The sequence below is a fragment of the Myxocyprinus asiaticus genome, chromosome 21 (genome assembly GCF_019703515.2).
Source record: "Myxocyprinus asiaticus isolate MX2 ecotype Aquarium Trade chromosome 21, UBuf_Myxa_2, whole genome shotgun sequence".
NCBI classification, from domain to species: Eukaryota; Metazoa; Chordata; class Actinopteri; order Cypriniformes; family Catostomidae; genus Myxocyprinus; species Myxocyprinus asiaticus.
The window spans coordinates 4014104-4031854 of NC_059364.1; the positions used below are offsets into that span (position 1 = coordinate 4014104).

Here is a 17751-nt window from a genome sequence, read left to right on the forward strand (position 1 = left end):
CAGTCTCTGAATTTTTAAATACTCCTCCTAGGTGATTCATGATACTGTCACCACATTTAGACAACATTATGCCAAGACACTGAAGATGCTTAATTGTTAACAGATTTTTTTATATATCGAACGGTGTTGCCATGGCGAGGCATTAAATTTATGGTGAAAAATGGGAAACAAGAAGTGTTTCAAATCTTCTGTGTGCAATGTGTGATTTAGATCAAAATTGAGATGTGTGTTTAGTCTTGGAAGCTAATCACATGGATGTGACTATTTTGGGTCACGGTCATAGCGCCACCACCTGGCAGCAGGAAGTGGTCTTTAAATAGACCTCTTATATTTACTCAAATTGCTTCAAAATTGTTTAGAATATTGCCAAATGCCAAAAGCATGTGTCCACCTTGCATTTTTTCAGAAAGCCACTGGGTGGAAATGAACCAGTTGTGCTTGGGCCGTCATCACTGCTTGCAGCTATATTTATTGTTGCTGCTGTTGTTGTTATTATATAAGAAGATTATTGTTTTAATATAAAAATTTTGCCTTTTTTCCTCAGTTGGGCCCTCCTACTTCAGTGCAAGCTCTATTTTTAACTTTTGTAATATAGAGACAAAATAAAGAAATAAATGAAATCAATAAAAAATCGGTTCTGCATATCAGTTATCGGACACGTAAACATGCAAATAATCGGTATCGTAACGGCTGTACAAAAATCAATATTGGTCGATCTCTAGTTAAAGTGTTAACGTAGAGTATAGACCTATAGCTTCATGTGTGGATTAGAATACATTTCTGAGCCATTCAAACCAAAAAAATATTAAGATCACCCTATTTATTTTTGTAACTAGGCTAATACCGTTGTGTGATGTCTACTGTTACCTATTTCAGAATGAATTAGGGTTGCACAATTAATCAAAAAGCTAAGCTATGTGTGTAGTTGAGCAATGAAATGGCAGTGGCCAATCAGAGACACAGTGAGTCTACAGTACAATCCTATCAGTAATGACAACCAATCCTTATGTGCAAGTTTTGAATTGTCTGATGTTCTGATACTTGCTTTACAGTATATTTCTTCTCGGTTTGTGACGAAAATTAGTGCTAAAGAAACATCATCTGACACTCGAAAAGAAGCTGTAGAACAAAGGTGAGCAATTTTGAATTATTTTCAATTTGTTAAATGTCGCCCCGTTTTATTTATCATAGGTAAACAATGTGCAACGAGCAACGTGACAAAACTAAAACGATCCCTGACAGGGTACAGACAGGGTCTAAATAAATGATTTATTGTGTTGTTTAAACAGCTATATTTATTATGAGAGCATTTGTGAGTGCAGAACATGAGAGCTTGAGTATTGTTGGGTTGCTTGATTTTTGTATTCAACTTTTAAATAAAAGAATAACATTTGTATTGTTGTATTAAGCTACAAAGTCAGCATGTTTTGAATATTTTGGACATAGAAAAAGTCTTGAACTTCACATTTCACAGACCATAATCATTGTTATCATGTCTATTCAAATAAATGCCTATTTGACCCACAACTACTGTTGGTAGATTTAAATTTTAACAAATCTCACAAAATCAGAAACAGGCTGGTCTTTCCAAAGTGCAGCCGCTGTGACAGATTTGAGGCCAAATATGATTTAATGATGATCTTATGCGAACAAGATCACAATACTGTGATTTTAAATGCAGTAAGGAAGTTCAGTCTAAATCGGCTGATCAGTTTGACTATTGAATATGTCAAATATTATTATTTATGAATGTGGACCAATAATTTAAGCAGTAAAGACACATATTGCATGTCTGACGGTAGTTTTTAATTTTTTATGCCACATTTTTCTGGCTTTGGAAGTGTGTTAAATGTGTGAGGATGTGTATACATCAACCTGTTACATGAAACTGTAAACCATAGATATACGTTAACAAACATTATTATAGTATTTAATGCTTAAAATAAACTGCAGCCCATAACCACCTGATGTTCTGAAGAACCTGCAAGCATGGTTGCCTGCTTAGTGACATCACAGTAATTTCATCTATTAATCGTCATTAATAATCGCGATTACATTATCATGGGCAATAATCGACAATTATGATTTTTGTTATAATTGTGCAGCCCAAGAATGATTTTTTTTTTTTATTGTGTCAGGATTGTTTCAGCAGTATGAAATAAATCTAATGTTTCTATTTGAAAAGGTCGAGTTCGACCTACAGCAGTCTAAAGTGGAAATCTGGTATGTGTTTGGGCTGCAGCAGCGGGTCGACGCTGTCTTAGGTTTCAGGACTGTCATCAAAGGGATGCCACACGGCTAATTCACCAGTGTCATGGCCTTCCGATTCAACCTCTGCCTCTGACCCTGTGTGGTGTCAAGTGTTTCGTTCACCACAGCTGCTGAGGAGATAAGGGTTGTGTTTGTTAGAGAAGGTTTTTCAGAGTGTGTGTCATGCAGTGCCTTGATGAGATTTCAAAGGATAGTTTATCCAAAAATGAATATTTTGTCATTTACTCACCCTCATGTTGTTACAAACCATATGACTTTCTTTTCCACAGTGGGACACATAAGGAGATATTTTGGAGAATGTTGAAGATGCTCTTTTCCATACTATGAAAGCATACAGTGACCAGGAGCTGTCAAGCTCCAAACTGGACAAAAAGCACCATAAAAGTATAATAAAAGTAGGGATGAAACGTTGACATTATGGACAACGTCGACAATAAAAAAAAAAATTCGACACAAATTTTTGTTGTTAAAGTTCAAATAATATGGAAGCAGATCATGTAAATAACTACAAACTCCGAAAATGTCCCGATCTAAGGGGGAGAGATTGAAACTGCACCCGGCTGATGCACACTGGCGCGGGGACGCTCATCCCTCAAGCGCACACGCTTAATGCAGCTAGATTATAACGTGATGACTCGTGACTTATTGAATCATAATATATGTGTCGTTGTGCATTTCTTATCGTGAAGAAAACTGGCAATACGCAGCTTTATTAATAAGAGGGAGTTTGTGTTTTTGTGAGTTAAAGATGGACTGAAGTGAACAGAAAGGTGAGAGAGGGTAGTCTGTCGCCCCATTATACACTGAAACAAAATACATATTTGATTTGTTGTAGTTTTGGCTTGTTTTTCAATATAAATATCTAAAACTCTTTTAAAACAATGTACATTTACTTTAGCAGCTATACTGCAGAAGAAATACATTGTTATCTGAGAATGTTGAATATAATATTAAAAATATAAATATTTAAAAATATCTAAAAATCCTTTAAAAAAAAGATGCATTCACATGAGAAGCAGCATATAGGATATTTAGACATGCTTTTAGAGAACAGATCATGAATATGAGTATATTTTGTCTTTACTGCACTCGCAGAAGTATAACCAAGTGAAAAAATACACTTATATTTGATACATTCCCTTAAAGCAAGTCTAAATATCTTATATGTTGCTTCTCAAGTAAATGTATCTTGTTTTAAGGATTTTTAGACAATTTTAAATGGAAAACAAGACAAAAACACTTGATAACAATAGGAGTTTCTTTACTGAATTAAACTTAATAAAAAGTATTTTTTCCCTTTAATTCAGTGAATGTCATGTAGAGATGATTTTCTCTTTATTGTTAGTAAGCACGTTTGATAAAACCTTTTAAGTCAGGGCACAAGCTGAATAATCGGTTAATAGCTTATGATTAATCGTTGCAATTATCGTTGAATATCATCAAAATCGTTAGTTGCAGCATTAAATTAAAGTGGTCTATTTTTTAGGTCTTTTGAAGCCATAAAGTAGCTTTGTGTGAGGAACAGACAAAATGTGTGTTGGTATTCACTGAAAATTGTCCCCTTTTGTTATAGCACTGTTGTATCACGATACTAATCATTCTATATCACTATAATGATATGCATCACGATATAGTTAATTCATTAACTTTAACTTTTATTTAATTATTATTAAAAAAACATATTGTAATTCCCTTATTCTGGATAATCCAGTCAGTGAATTAAATACTTTATAAATGAAAACTATATATTATAAGTTTATAGTTTTCTTATCTGGAACTTAACAAACATAAGCAAAGTAACAAAAACTAAAACTTGGATTTAAATCAACATAACCATAATACAACATTTCTCATTATGCCACATTTTTAGTCTGATATGTTGTTGACCAATAGTATTATTAGCTTACAAACGTTTCTCAAGAAACTCGCCATCATCTTCAAGCAATGCAGCAAAGGAAATAATATATATGTAAATATCCAACAAAAATTAGGCTTTTGATTATTTAAGTCATCTGGTGATGATGTTTAATTTAAAACCACATTATTTTGTTACATGTATTTTTTTTTCCTTGTCAATGGTTGTTAGAATGTCAGACGGTCTAGCCGTAGATGTTTGACTTCCTCCATAGTGCTTTAAAATAAAATAAAACTCTTATAATTTAAATATCAGTATGATTCAAATGGGTCCTGAAAGTTTTGTGGTCTGCGCCGCATTGTCGAGAGAAGCCGGATTAAGTAGCGCGATCCCGCTCTGCGTTCTCCTGTCTCTGGAGCACAAATATCAGGAAGCCTGCTGGACTCGCGCACACTTGCGTGCAACAGAGATAGCACTTGCGCAATGTGAAACAGATGAGAAGCATATTTAGCACTTATGAAGCACTCCAAACACTAGATAAATGTCATTGAATTTGCTGAAATTCTAAATGCCAGAAAAAGCCTGTCCATGTTTCTTCAATTCTGTCTCAAGTGAAGTCGTGCCCATTCATAGATGCATACACACCCCGCACACATATTGCGATGTACAGGATATAGCAATATTTGTTAATTCTCACTTTATATTGTCACCATGATATACATCATCATAATGCCCAGCCATAATTGTGTGTATTTAGGATATGTAAAATGTTAGCTATGAAATTAGCCTTAGCCAGATGGAGACTAAGACTCAGAAGACTAAGAAGTGCATGAGTCATAGACTAATTTTGTGGTGGTTTTTTGCCCTTCGTGTGTTATTTCATTGTATGGAAAAGAGCCTGGACATTCTGCTTAACATCTACTTTTGTGTTCCACAAAAAAAGAGGAAATCATACATGAAGGTGAGTAAATAATGTCTGGATTTTAATCTTTGAGAGAACTATTTTAAAAGCTGAAATCCTAGTTGTTCCACCTTTCGTTGAGCTGAGTATTTATCACAGGGAAATGCGGGAACTCAAGGACTGCGGTTTCCAGAGCTTTCATTAGGTTTGATTTATGGAAGTGTCTCTCATTTGAGCACCTATCGCCACTTCAACTGAGGTTATTGGTCTCTTATACAGACTCGAGGGATTTTCATCTGAGCAGGGAAATGGAAAAACTTGAGCTGAAACTATTATGCAAATATTGATTACATCACCAACATATGGCGAATTCCATGTGTTTGAATACATTCTGGGAATATATTTAGTAGGTTACAAGCTGTTTGTCATTATCTCTAATGACACAATCTTTATACTGGTGTTGAAACACAACTAGTTGAGATTATTTTCTGTGTTGTAAAAGCCTCTGGGATTTTGTTAGTTCCACTAGTCGTATGCTAGCGTTATGCTTGCCATGGGGTTGTATCTCACTTTGCATACTCCTATAAAAAGTACAGTACTGGCAACGGCAAAGCATGCACTTTTAGGTATAAAGTATTGGCACTAGTTTACTTGTATTAGACTATTGCAGTGTCATATATTGTGTCTTGATTCTCTCACAGATGAGGAAGTTCCTGCCGAGATGGTCGCAGAAGAATCTGTTCAAGGAGCTCAGAATAGTCCGTACCAACTTCGAAGAAAATCTCTGTTACCGAAGAGAACCGCTTGTCCAACAAAGACCAACATGGAGGTGCGCAGAATCAAACTTTAGTGTTTGAGCTTTAGATGTCCAGTATAAATAAAAGATTTCAGTAACCCTACTAAACTCATAAGAGATGTTTTATTTATTTATGAACAAAGAACTGCAATTCTTTAGAATTTAATGCTTTGTCTGAAATATTAATTTAGGCCATTTGGAAAAGCTACAGCAAGTTTTCACACTTGAAATAAATCACATTGACCATGAATGTCAGTCTTGTTCTCGTTTTTTCTTGTTTTAAAGGGTGCTTCCACGTCAACAACAGAAAACTTTGGGCATCGGGCGAAACGGGCCAGAGTGTCGGGAAAATCACAAGATCTGCATGGTAATGGAAAGCTGTCTTATATATTATGATGACTTGATTAAATTTGCCGGAGTTGTATGTTTCCAATAACACCAGTTCTCTTCTGTTCCAGTCACTCCAGCAGAGCAGTACCTGCAGGTGAAGCTTCCTGATGAGGTGGTTTTAAAAATCTTCTCGTACCTGTTGGAGCAGGACCTTTGTCGTGCCGCATGTGTGTGCAAACGCTTTAGTGAATTGGCCAATGACCCCATCCTCTGGTGAGTTCCTCATTACACTTAAAATGATGGTTATATCAGTTGACTAAAGGAATGGACATGAGTGAAGACAATCTTTTGATGCTACTAATATGTACATAAATAAATAGCATCTTGGAGCACCATGGTATATGAATATGGTCATCATTCAGTACTATGGTATTTATCAAAGTACCAGTGTATTACCATCTGATGCCACTGGTGTACTATGGTACTGCCGCTATATTTTTTTAAGGGTCAGTTATCTTGATCTTGTCTGCTCTGCAGGAAGAGACTCTATATGGAGGTTTTTGAGTACACACGTCCCATGATGCACCCTGAGTCTGGGAAGTTCTTTCAGATTAACCCAGAAGAGTACGAGCAGTCCAATCCCTGGAAAGAGAGCTTTCAGCAACTGGTAATGTCTTTCACCACTGGTGGTATGAGATACACTGGCTTTGTAAAAAGTTGCTCACTTTTATATTCTTTGTGGTGTTTTTAATCTTCATTTGAGTGCAAGCAAAGCAAAAGTTGTTTTGTCAGGACTTTGCATCACAATATCATGATTGTTTCGCGATTGAACCTGCACGTCCGCGAAAGAGAGTGAATCAGTGGGATCAGTTTTTTTTTTAAATTCTCTCATGCTGTTCGCTTCGCTTTTGTCCAGTACGAATTTGATTGAAATAGATATGATATAGTGATATATGATTGTATTGACACTGTTGTATTTTGAGATTACTTGTGCATTTTATGGTAAAAAAAATCAAGGAGACAATACAAAGCCAATCTGACAATTTGCGATTTAGGTTTTTTTTCCCCTAAACCCATAAATGAACAGATGGTGCGGTAATGTGATAAGGGGGATGTGGGTGTGTCAGTAATCATTAGTTTCATGAGTGAGGTTTATGTGGGAGCATATTATTGACAAAATACTGACTGATTTGTGACCTTTGTGTTTATAGTATAAAGGCGCTCATGTGAAACCAGGCTTTGCTGAACATTTCTACAGTAACCCAGCCAGATATAAGGGACGAGAGAACATGCTGGTGAGTTCTGGGTCTCTTGCATGGTTTTTTTATAATCTTAATGCTCTGTTTTTCATGATTTGGATGAATTATATAGTTAATTGATAGATTCTGAGTGTTGTTAGGCGTTGTGACTCAAATGTGACCCTTAAATGTGTCAAAATCACTGTCACACAACTAGAAGTGTCATAATAAACAGTTCTTCCACGCAAAGTTCATTAGCTTAACTGTAGGATGTATATGGTTGCCAAGCTTCTTGGCATATTAATACACACTGCCTGGCCAAAAAAAAAGTTGCATACTCTAATATTTAGTTGGACCGCTTTGATTACGGTGCGCATTCGTCGTGGCATTATTTCGACAATTTTAGTCAAACCACTCCGTAAAGTCTTCCCCAGCACATCCCAAAGACTTTTAATGGGGTTAAGGTCAGGCCTCTGTGTTGGCCAATTAATGTGTGAAAATGATTCCTCATGCTCCCTGAACCACTCTTTCACAATTTGAGTCTATGAATCTTGGCATTGTCGTCCTGGAATATGCCAGTGCCATCAGAGAAGAAAAAATCCATTGATGGATAACTTGGTCATTCAGTACATTCAGGTAGTCAGCTGACTTCATTTTATTGCTGCATAGTGTTGCTGAGCCTAGATTTGACCAATTGAAGCAACCCCAGATCATAACACTGCCTCCTGATGCTTGTACAGTGGGCACTATGCATGACGGGTGCATCACTTCATGAGCTTCCCTTCTTACCCTGACGCGCCCATCGCTATGGAATATGGTAAATCTGGACTCATCAGATCACATGACCTTTTTCCATTGCACCACAGTCCAATCTTTACGCTCCCTTTCAAACTGAAGTCGTTTTTTCCGATTAGCTTCACTAACAATTGGCTTTCTTGTGTCCACACAGCTGTTTTTTTTATTAAACCTGTAAGTTCTCGTCGCATTGTGCGTGTGGAAATGCTCTTACTTTCACTATTAAACATAGCCGTGAGTTCTACTGTCGATTTTTTTACGATGTGACATCAAGTGTTTTAGTGATCTCCGATCACGATCATTCAAGATTTTTTTCTGACCACATTTCTTCCGCAAGGCTGACGGTTCACTACTATCCTTCCAGGTTTTAATAATGTGTTGGACAGTTCTTAACCCAATTCCAGTGATTTCAGTAATCTCCTTAGTTGTTTTCTTTGCTTGATCATGGCCAATAATTTGCCCCTTCTGAAACACAGTAACATCTTTTCCACGACCACGGGATGGGGGATACGTCTTCCGACATCCGTCTTCATGGTTGTTTAAGAAATGAGAAGCTACACACTGCATCATTTATGGTTAAAAGCATTGTTGCCAGCTGAAACATATTAATCACTGTAATAATGAGCTAATCATAGGCTCTTAAGTATCTGCTTATTTAAATCCAAATGGCGACTTTTGGCCAGGCAGTATAGAATTCAATTGATCAGTTGTGCAGTTGTGTGTGTTTATATTTTATAGTGGGTTGGAATGGTTCATTCAATCAGATTTTACAGCCAGAAATATCTGTTTTTTTAATCCATCTTTTAATTCATTCCTCAGTATTATGACACAATCGAGGACGCTCTGGGAGGAGTTCAGGAAGCCCATTTTGACGGTTTGATATTTGTCCACTCTGGTATCTACACAGATGAATGGATCTACATAGAGTCGCCGATCACAATGATAGGCGCTGGTAAGCACACACTGTGCCATGTAAAATGTTTAAGGTCAACACGAAACTGCATTCACATCCCCTTTTTGATCGTATTGTGATCTATTTCCAAGTGAAAACATTCTGAGTGACAAACATCATTCAGACCACAAAAAAAAATGTACCTTATGTACCTGAATGGAGCTAGGTGTTTGTAGGGGATGGGTTATTTCTAATCACACATAGCACAGATGCGGTACGGAAACCGTGCGGCGACTCTCGTTAATGTGCGCTCAACTGCCGATATTCTTAAAGAGACCGTACTGATTTAGCACATGTTCTACATGTCAGTGTAAATACTTACATATAGTACAAACTATGCATGTAAACAATAAACGTAACAAAATATATTTATATATATATGCAGTTTCAAAACATCATATTTATTAATGGAATACTTGGAATTTGAGATTTTAAAAAAGTTCAAATCTGACCAATGATGAAAAACTAATGATAACATTAAATTTGTAAAAATCAATTCATCCCGGACGAGCCCCCACTTGTTATGTCCTCCCCAGTTAGAAGGTCCACTGTATAATTAACAGCATTAGCTGAGATTCATATGCAAAAAAAATTAACATTATAACTGAAATGTACCCGAATGGAGACTGGAGAGCTTGTGAATCAGAATCTAAACGAATCGGGGAATCTGTATCAGTACCCAGCCCTAGAAAATGTGCACTGATGGAATCATGCATAATTAGACCAGGAATCTGTATTTAGAAAGTAGATCTTGACTTTAAGCGGATCAGGGCAGATTTTCTTGTGTGTACAGTAAATATTAATCGCACATATGGTTTCACAGCTCCCGGGAAAGTAGCAGATAAAGTCATCATTGAGAACACTAGAGATTCAACGTTTGTGTTTATGGAGGGGTCAGAGGATGCTTTTGTAGGCTACATGACAATTAAGGTAACCACAGTAAATTATGTTTAGTAAGATATAAGTGATATAATGCATTACCTCACATGTGATTGTTCTCTGTTGCAGTTTAATCCTGATGATAAATCAGCTCAACATCACAACGCTCATCACTGCCTGGAGATCACAGTCAACTGCAGCCCCATCATTGACCACTGCATCATCCGCAGTACATGCACAGGTGACCAGAGTGACCTGTTTGCTTTTTATTGCATGTTGTGTAAAAATCTCAACTGTGTCGAGAGCCATGCAGCTTTCTCATTTAAAATATTATTTAAAAATAATTAATGCAGAAGTGCCAAAATTATAGTATTTTCTATGTTTATTTGTCATTAATCAGTCTGTGATGTTTAGATCCTCTCGCAGGTTAGAGTTCAACAAATGTCTTTGCATATGCTTGTGTACCCGCTTTCCAATGATTGCATACATATGAAAGGAATTAAAGTGAACACAAAGGCTGCTCTAATTGTCTCTGATGCTAACAGTCGTGTCTTGTGTTCCTGCAGTGGGCTCAGCAGTGTGTGTGAGCGGTCAGGGTGCATCACCCACTATCAAACACTGTAACATCAGTGACTGTGAGAATGTGGGACTCTACATCACCGACCATGCACAGGTAATTAGAAACTCTCATAGACTATCACATTCCTCCTTTCCTGCATTCTGGAGCAGAGGAATCATTCTGTGTTCGATCTCTCTGGGTTTCTTCTGCAGGGCATTTACGAAGACAATGAGATATCCAACAATGCACTAGCTGGGATCTGGGTGAAAAACCATGGCAACCCCATCATCAGACGGAACCACATCCATCACGGGAGAGATGTTGGGGTGTTCACGTTTGACCACGGAATGGTAAGAAACCTCTCAGTTTGATTTTAGTTTCAGTGTCTGCATGTTAAGAATATTAGTGGTTGCGTCTTAATAACTGACTTTACACTAGAGATTGACCGATAATCGGTTTTACAGATGTTTTTTCTGATATTTACACTTTTTTTGATTAATCGGTCTTCTGTTTTTCAACATCGGGTTTACTGATAAATGGAAAAATCTGGTGCATATGCTTAGAGACACCATTATTCTACTGTGCATTTAACAGGAAACGGTGATGTTCACAGGTAAACTGACTTAATGTAAACCTAATGTTATTTTGGCAACATTGCAAACTGTCGGAAAGCTGAAAGGGCAGCGTGTTTTTGACTAAATTAAAACTCCAGGTGAAGGTGAGGTAAATAGGTCAGAAATAAATTGCTATTGTGCAAAACAATAAAATCCTCATAATAATAATAACCCATAATAATAATAAAAATGATTATAGTGTATTATAATAAAATACAACTGGGCTCCAAAAAGTGAGAGTTAAAATGGACCATTATATTTAAGTTGTTTTGAAAATGTGTGGAATATGTTTATATATAGTATTATTTATACCAATATTCATATGTGACTGTTATGCTTTTATTTTTTTAATCTAATGATTATTTGGTTACCATTGTGCAAAAATAAAAATGATTAAATATTGGTTCTGCATATCAGTTTTCGGACATGTAAACATAAAAATGATTGGAATCGGTTGTTCAAAATCAATATCGGTCGATCTCTACTTTACACCCCTTTTTTTAACTCTAAGCTCAGATGGGCCCGTGAGAGAAAAATTATCGTCAAAATATTAATAACTACAGTCTTGACCAACACAAAATGTGTCTTTTGAAAGCTTAGAAGCTCTACTTTACAGTGCATGTAGGGATTATGACCAGAACTGAACAAGTGCTTTGAAATTTGCAGACAAAGTGTTCTGTTTTGATAATTTATAAAAATAAATAAATTGCGCTGTACATATTATTGCAATCAGTAAAAACATCAAACTGATCAAATAGCCATGTGTCATATGTTGTTGGAAAGCTCTCAAAGAGTAGAAGCCTATTTGTTTTACTCAAAAATATAGCAATTCATAGCCAAGTATATTTCTTTGACAATTATGGTGGTCACTTAAATGCCGCATTTTCGCTTATAACTTCACGAAAAATAAAAGGAACATAAAATATCACATATAGTTACTTGGAGGAGGTGATTATCTTTCAAACAAGCCCACGCAATGCATAGATCATTAGATAATCCACACGAAGCACAACGTTACATATGGTCACCAGGAGATGGCGCCAAGTACGTGACACAGACTCAATGATGTCTCAAATGACACAGAATGAAACTCATTCTGTGAAATCTCATTACTAAAATCATGTCTGCATGCTATGCAAACCTTTAGTCATTGTTGTGTTTGCATGTGTAATTAGTTTTTAATGTACAATTATTATGATTTGTTTGGAGAGGCTTTTGGACACTATGATACATTATTTGTGTAATGCTATAACTTTTGATTGCTTTGAATCAGCACAGATACAGTTGACATGATTGGGAACAAAACAAAAGCAGTTTTTCAGAGTCACCTTATTTACATCCTGAGATGTATCATTTCAAATAAGAAAAATAAATCAAAAGTACATTTTTGGCTCAAATATATATATAATTTATTTTATTTATTTATTTAGCACATACATACATATTACATATTTATTTAATTAAATCACAGCTTTTTGGGGTTTAATAATCACACTAGGCCACACTAGTAGCGAACTGCTTATCTGGAGGTGAGAAAATACTGTCAAAAACACACAGAAACGCGTAAAATAAAGCTTGATTTAAATGGACGTGTAAAATGGCAAAAAAGAAGAACAACTTAATAGTAATGTAGTTTACTGTAAATAAATATAATGAATAATAATAACAAAGCACTTCATTTGACAAAAATATCTCCAATGTTGTTTTTGATTGTGCTGTCAGGATTTTGTATAAAAGCACTTGATTTGATAAAAAATAATGCAATGTTAATAATTAATAATTTCCATTAATACATTTTGGTTGTAATGAATTAATTTGATTAGACACAGTGTAATAAAATTAAACTATCAAATACAAAATTCAACTGTGGTATGCTACAAAAAATAATTCTCAAAAATTGGCATTTTTAAATCCAATTTTTGTGTAGAATTTTCTGTTTGCCAGTAGAGTCCAACAGTTGAGTCAAATATTGCATACTATGCTTGGTATACTTTGCAAGATTGGTGTGTGTATATGTATGTATATATATATATAATATATATATATATATACTGTAAATATGCCATTCTGCACATGCAGCACAGTTGAGGCCTTTATTTTTGAACTTTTGGCTCCCTCTGCAGGGCTACTTTGAAAGCTGCAACATCCACAGGAACCGGATAGCAGGTTTCGAGGTCAAGGCGTATGCTAACCCTACAGTAGTACGCTGTGAGATCCATCACGGTCAGACGGGAGGCATCTACGTACACGAGAAGGGTCGAGGACAGTTCATCGAGAACAAGATCTATGCAAACAATTTTGCGGGCGTGTGGATTACCTCCAACAGCGACCCCACAATTAGGTAGGAGATTGTCCATAAGTGTCATATATATGATTTTAACATTCTATAGTAAGACAACTTTGTTTTTTAGGGGAGGAAATTTAGCATTCTTAATTTGTTTGTAGCAACAGTTACCTAAAAGACTGGTGCCTTGACAACTTGAGTAGTTGTAAACTTGTATCTTTAAACATTAGTTAATAATACCCCTTTTTTCTAACACAGGGGTAACGCAATATTCAATGGCAACCAAGGTGGTGTTTACATTTTTGGTGATGGCAGAGGTCTCATTGAAGGGAATGACATCTATGGCAACGCTTTAGCTGGGATTCAGATCCGGACCAACAGCTGCCCGATTGTCCGGCACAACAAGATCCATGACGGGCAGCATGGAGGAATCTATGTGGTGAATAAAGAGAGAAAATCATAACATACCCTAAACAAACCACATCCATTTTACCATGTTTAAATCCATTCCAACGGGTTCCTGAATTTCCCCTAAAATCAACTCTTAAAATGTCTCAAAAATAAGAGTCTACAGATTCTGCCTGGGCCAGGTCTTATCGTTCAAAACCAACCATTGATGAAGCTTATGGTTTCTTTTTCTTAAGACTTAATGGATTCTGATGATTGTTTTACCAAACATTCAGTATAGACTCATCCCTGATTTTCTGATCTCTCTGGCTTTGTAACAGCATGAGAAGGGTCAGGGAGTGATCGAGGAGAATGAGGTGTACAGTAACACACTGGCTGGTGTCTGGGTGACCACAGGCAGCACACCTGTTCTCCGCAGAAACAGAATACACAGCGGTAAACAGGTATGTATATCTGCATTCAGTCCATGCTGAAACAATAATGAATCCATGATGATTGTGTCAAATCAAGATTTATCATGTAATCTTAATCTGCAAGAGCCTTTCGACTGGGTTCCCACAATCAGAAACGTTTTCTAATTATGCTTAGCTCAAATATATCTCAGTGACTAGAATCTGCTCTCTGTGAGTCCAATTCTTTGGTCAAAGGGCGTTGCGCTGATGCATTATGTCCGTCTGTTTGTCTTCAGGTCGGCGTTTATTTCTACGATAATGGTCATGGTGTATTAGAAGACAATGACATCTACAACCACATGTACTCTGGAGTTCAGATCAGGTCAGTGGCATTTTTAATCAGCTTGGTAGAGTGCTTTTGAAAAGCTCAGTTTTCACTGGACAAAAACGTTGTCTCAGTGTGGACGGAAGGCCAAAACGTAGAGAAATTGATGCGTTTTCAAACATAAACTTATTAGTGTGGACGTGGCCTAGGTTTAGGAATCACATTTCTTTACAAAAACTGTACAGGGGAAGAGTAGCTTAACCTCCTGAGACACCGTGTCCACATGTGTGGACATTATGCTTTGGCTTTGCATAATTTAATTTCATTTAAACCGAGTGATCTCAGTTCAGGAGACTGGTTAACTTTCGAAGCACTGAGTCATGTGACAAAACAACATGGTGCCAATGTCAGCTGAGTTTGTCTTTGGGAGAAACGGCAACAAAACTACATCTAGGAAGAAACCTCATTATGTTTTTACATTAAAACCTGTTTGAATCAAGAGTAGAGTCTGTAGTTTCATCCGATGTGCCATTTATAGAAAAAATAAATGGACTATAGGCTCATTTTCCTTAAAATATCCCATATTCACTGTGCATTATCACATTGAGAATCTATGCGTTCATACATAAGATGGAAAATGTAGCTTTTATAGGCTGTATATGGAGTTAGGATGAAGGTAAGGTGCATTTCAAACTGTTCTGAGACCAGTGCAGATAGACAGCACACTGGAGGTTGTCTTTTCCTAATTAGAGAGCATGATATAGCTTTACCATGCAGCTAAGAGCATTCACTCCTAACATCCGACCAAAAGTTCAGTTTCAGGCTGCAGGTGATGTTTGAACCACTCAACATGTTTGACAGACATGGGGCAATGGTAATCAGTATATACAGTACATTCAGAAAGTATTCAGACCCCTCACATTTTGCTATATTGCAGCCTTATGCTAAAATGCTTTAAATTATGTATTTTTTTCACATCAATCTACACTCCATACCCCATACTGACAAAGCAAAAACTAGATTTTTGATAACTTTCCAAATGTATTAAAAAGAAAAAACTGAAATATCACATTACTAAAAAACTTAGTCCCGCTGTCCACATATGTGGGTCATACGTTTTTTGGAAAACTATTTGGTCTGATTTTTTGGTATGTTTCTTAGGGGCTACTAGTTACATATAAAAAAGGGGAATGGAAAATGTACACATCAGTCACGCTCGGGTCTCAGGAGGTTAAAGGAATATTCAGGGATGCAAACTATTTACCTTTCAGCTAAAGTCACCTTTTCTGATAAAAACATTTTTGGTGAAATTTTCAACATGTTCCTTAAATCACTTGAAAAGGTTACTTTAAGCTTAAACATAAAAAAAGAAGCATTGAAAACAACAAGCACAACAGAAGTTATACATCTGGAACACCTGCTATGACTTTCCCACCGCTCATGAGTTTGCATCCCTACAGATCTACAGAAATCAATTTCCACATCGTTTAGTTTTTTAAAATGAACAATTTAACCTGGAAAATAGCTGTAATATTTCCACAGCAGGCTTACTTCGATGTTCTTTTGCATTCGTCTTGTAGAACCGGAAGCAATCCCAAAATTAGGAGGAATAAGATCTGGGGTGGACAGAATGGAGGAATCCTTGTTTACAATTCAGGTAAAATGTCCCCTCACACTCTGCCATCGCCTTTGTTGTTGGTATCCTGTCATATATAAATGAATGCCAACTAAAGCCTTTATCAGCCAAATAAAAAGGACTGCATCTACGTGCACTTCTGCAGTCATCTCTGGATGGACATCAGATGCACTTAATCATTAAGCTTACAGTTCATACACAATCCTTTTAGTTTTAAAAATAACTTGACCTATACATGCTCATAATGTAGGACTTCTCAAAGTATATTTATGTATTTCCACTGATCACATGGGGGTACAGTGTATTTTTATAGTATACTGTATATTATTAGGTGTGTATTGTGTTCTGTGAATGTGTTCTCAGGTTTAGGCTTTATAGAAGACAATGAGATCTTTGATAACGCCATGGCTGGAGTTTGGATCAAGACGGACAGCAACCCAACACTCCGCAGAAACAAGATCCACGATGGCAGGGATGGAGGAATCTGTATATTCAACGGAGGACGAGGTGAAATTCAGTCAAACCCAGAATTGACCTCATTAGTATATTTCCTACGATCTCAGTAAGTTCTGGAAGTTTAACATCATGGTGTTGCAGGTTTGTTGGAAGAGAATGATATCTTCAGGAATGCTCAGGCAGGAGTTCTCATTAGCACCAACAGTCACCCTGTGCTTCGCAAGAACAGGATATTCGACGGTTTTGCTGCTGGTACGTTTTTAAAGGAAGCTGATCCTGTTACACAACTTACTCTAATAAAAAAGGGACAGTTAATTGTCTTATTAAACAATTCTCTGGTATGCAGTATTCCACAGTCAAATATTTTTAATAGTTTCATTGTTCGCACTACAGATTGTCTTCTAGCATGAAAAACTAATTTCAACTCCAAAACTGATATTTCATGTTCATTTTGCAAAAATGACTGTGCATTGTCCCTTAGATATAAGATTTGTGAAAACTTGTAAATTGAGTTTATATGATTAATCTGTCTGTTATACAGGTATTGAGATTACCAACCATGCAACCGCAACTTTAGAAGGCAATCAGATCTTCAACAACCGTTTTGGCGGGCTGTTCCTTGCATCTGGTGTCAATGTCACAATGAAAGGTAAAATGAAAACATAGCGATTAATTCATTCATTTAAAGATCAAGTGAACTTAATCTGACAGTGATCTTCTGTTCTCTTTGTAGATAACAAAATCATGAACAATCAAGATGCGATTGAAAAAGCTGTGAGTAGAGGTCAGTGCCTGTACAAGATTTCCAGTTACACCAGCTATCCAATGCATGATTTTTACAGGTAACGTCTCCTCTAAACACATTTAGAAATATTTATGTATTTGTTGCCTTTTTTTATGTAACGTTGCAGCTACTGTTTCATGACTTGTACTTTTTCCACACAGGTGTCACACCTGTAACACAACAGACCGTAACGCCATCTGTGTGAACTGTATCAAGAAATGCCATCAAGGACACGATGTAGAATTTATTAGACATGATAGGTGAGTCTTACATTCT

General features: G+C 36.5%; 1 protein-coding gene across 1 annotated transcript in view; it reads left to right on the forward strand.

Annotated features, from left to right (window-relative positions):
* LOC127411927 (F-box only protein 11-like) overlaps nt 1–17751 on the forward strand; it is a 36713-nt gene that overhangs the window by 16223 nt on the left and 2739 nt on the right. The window contains exons 2-21 of the mRNA XM_051647839.1: nt 5729–5856; nt 6109–6190; nt 6282–6426; nt 6691–6820; nt 7365–7448; nt 9006–9138; nt 9962–10068; nt 10147–10258; nt 10584–10690; nt 10789–10926; nt 13314–13531; nt 13733–13913; nt 14203–14325; nt 14571–14656; nt 16180–16256; nt 16599–16742; nt 16833–16943; nt 17233–17340; nt 17425–17533; nt 17637–17735. Coding sequence (XP_051503799.1) covers nt 5729–5856; nt 6109–6190; nt 6282–6426; nt 6691–6820; nt 7365–7448; nt 9006–9138; nt 9962–10068; nt 10147–10258; nt 10584–10690; nt 10789–10926; nt 13314–13531; nt 13733–13913; nt 14203–14325; nt 14571–14656; nt 16180–16256; nt 16599–16742; nt 16833–16943; nt 17233–17340; nt 17425–17533; nt 17637–17735 — 2422 coding nt within the window. The remainder of the gene's footprint in view (nt 1–5728; nt 5857–6108; nt 6191–6281; nt 6427–6690; nt 6821–7364; nt 7449–9005; nt 9139–9961; nt 10069–10146; nt 10259–10583; nt 10691–10788; nt 10927–13313; nt 13532–13732; nt 13914–14202; nt 14326–14570; nt 14657–16179; nt 16257–16598; nt 16743–16832; nt 16944–17232; nt 17341–17424; nt 17534–17636; nt 17736–17751) is intronic.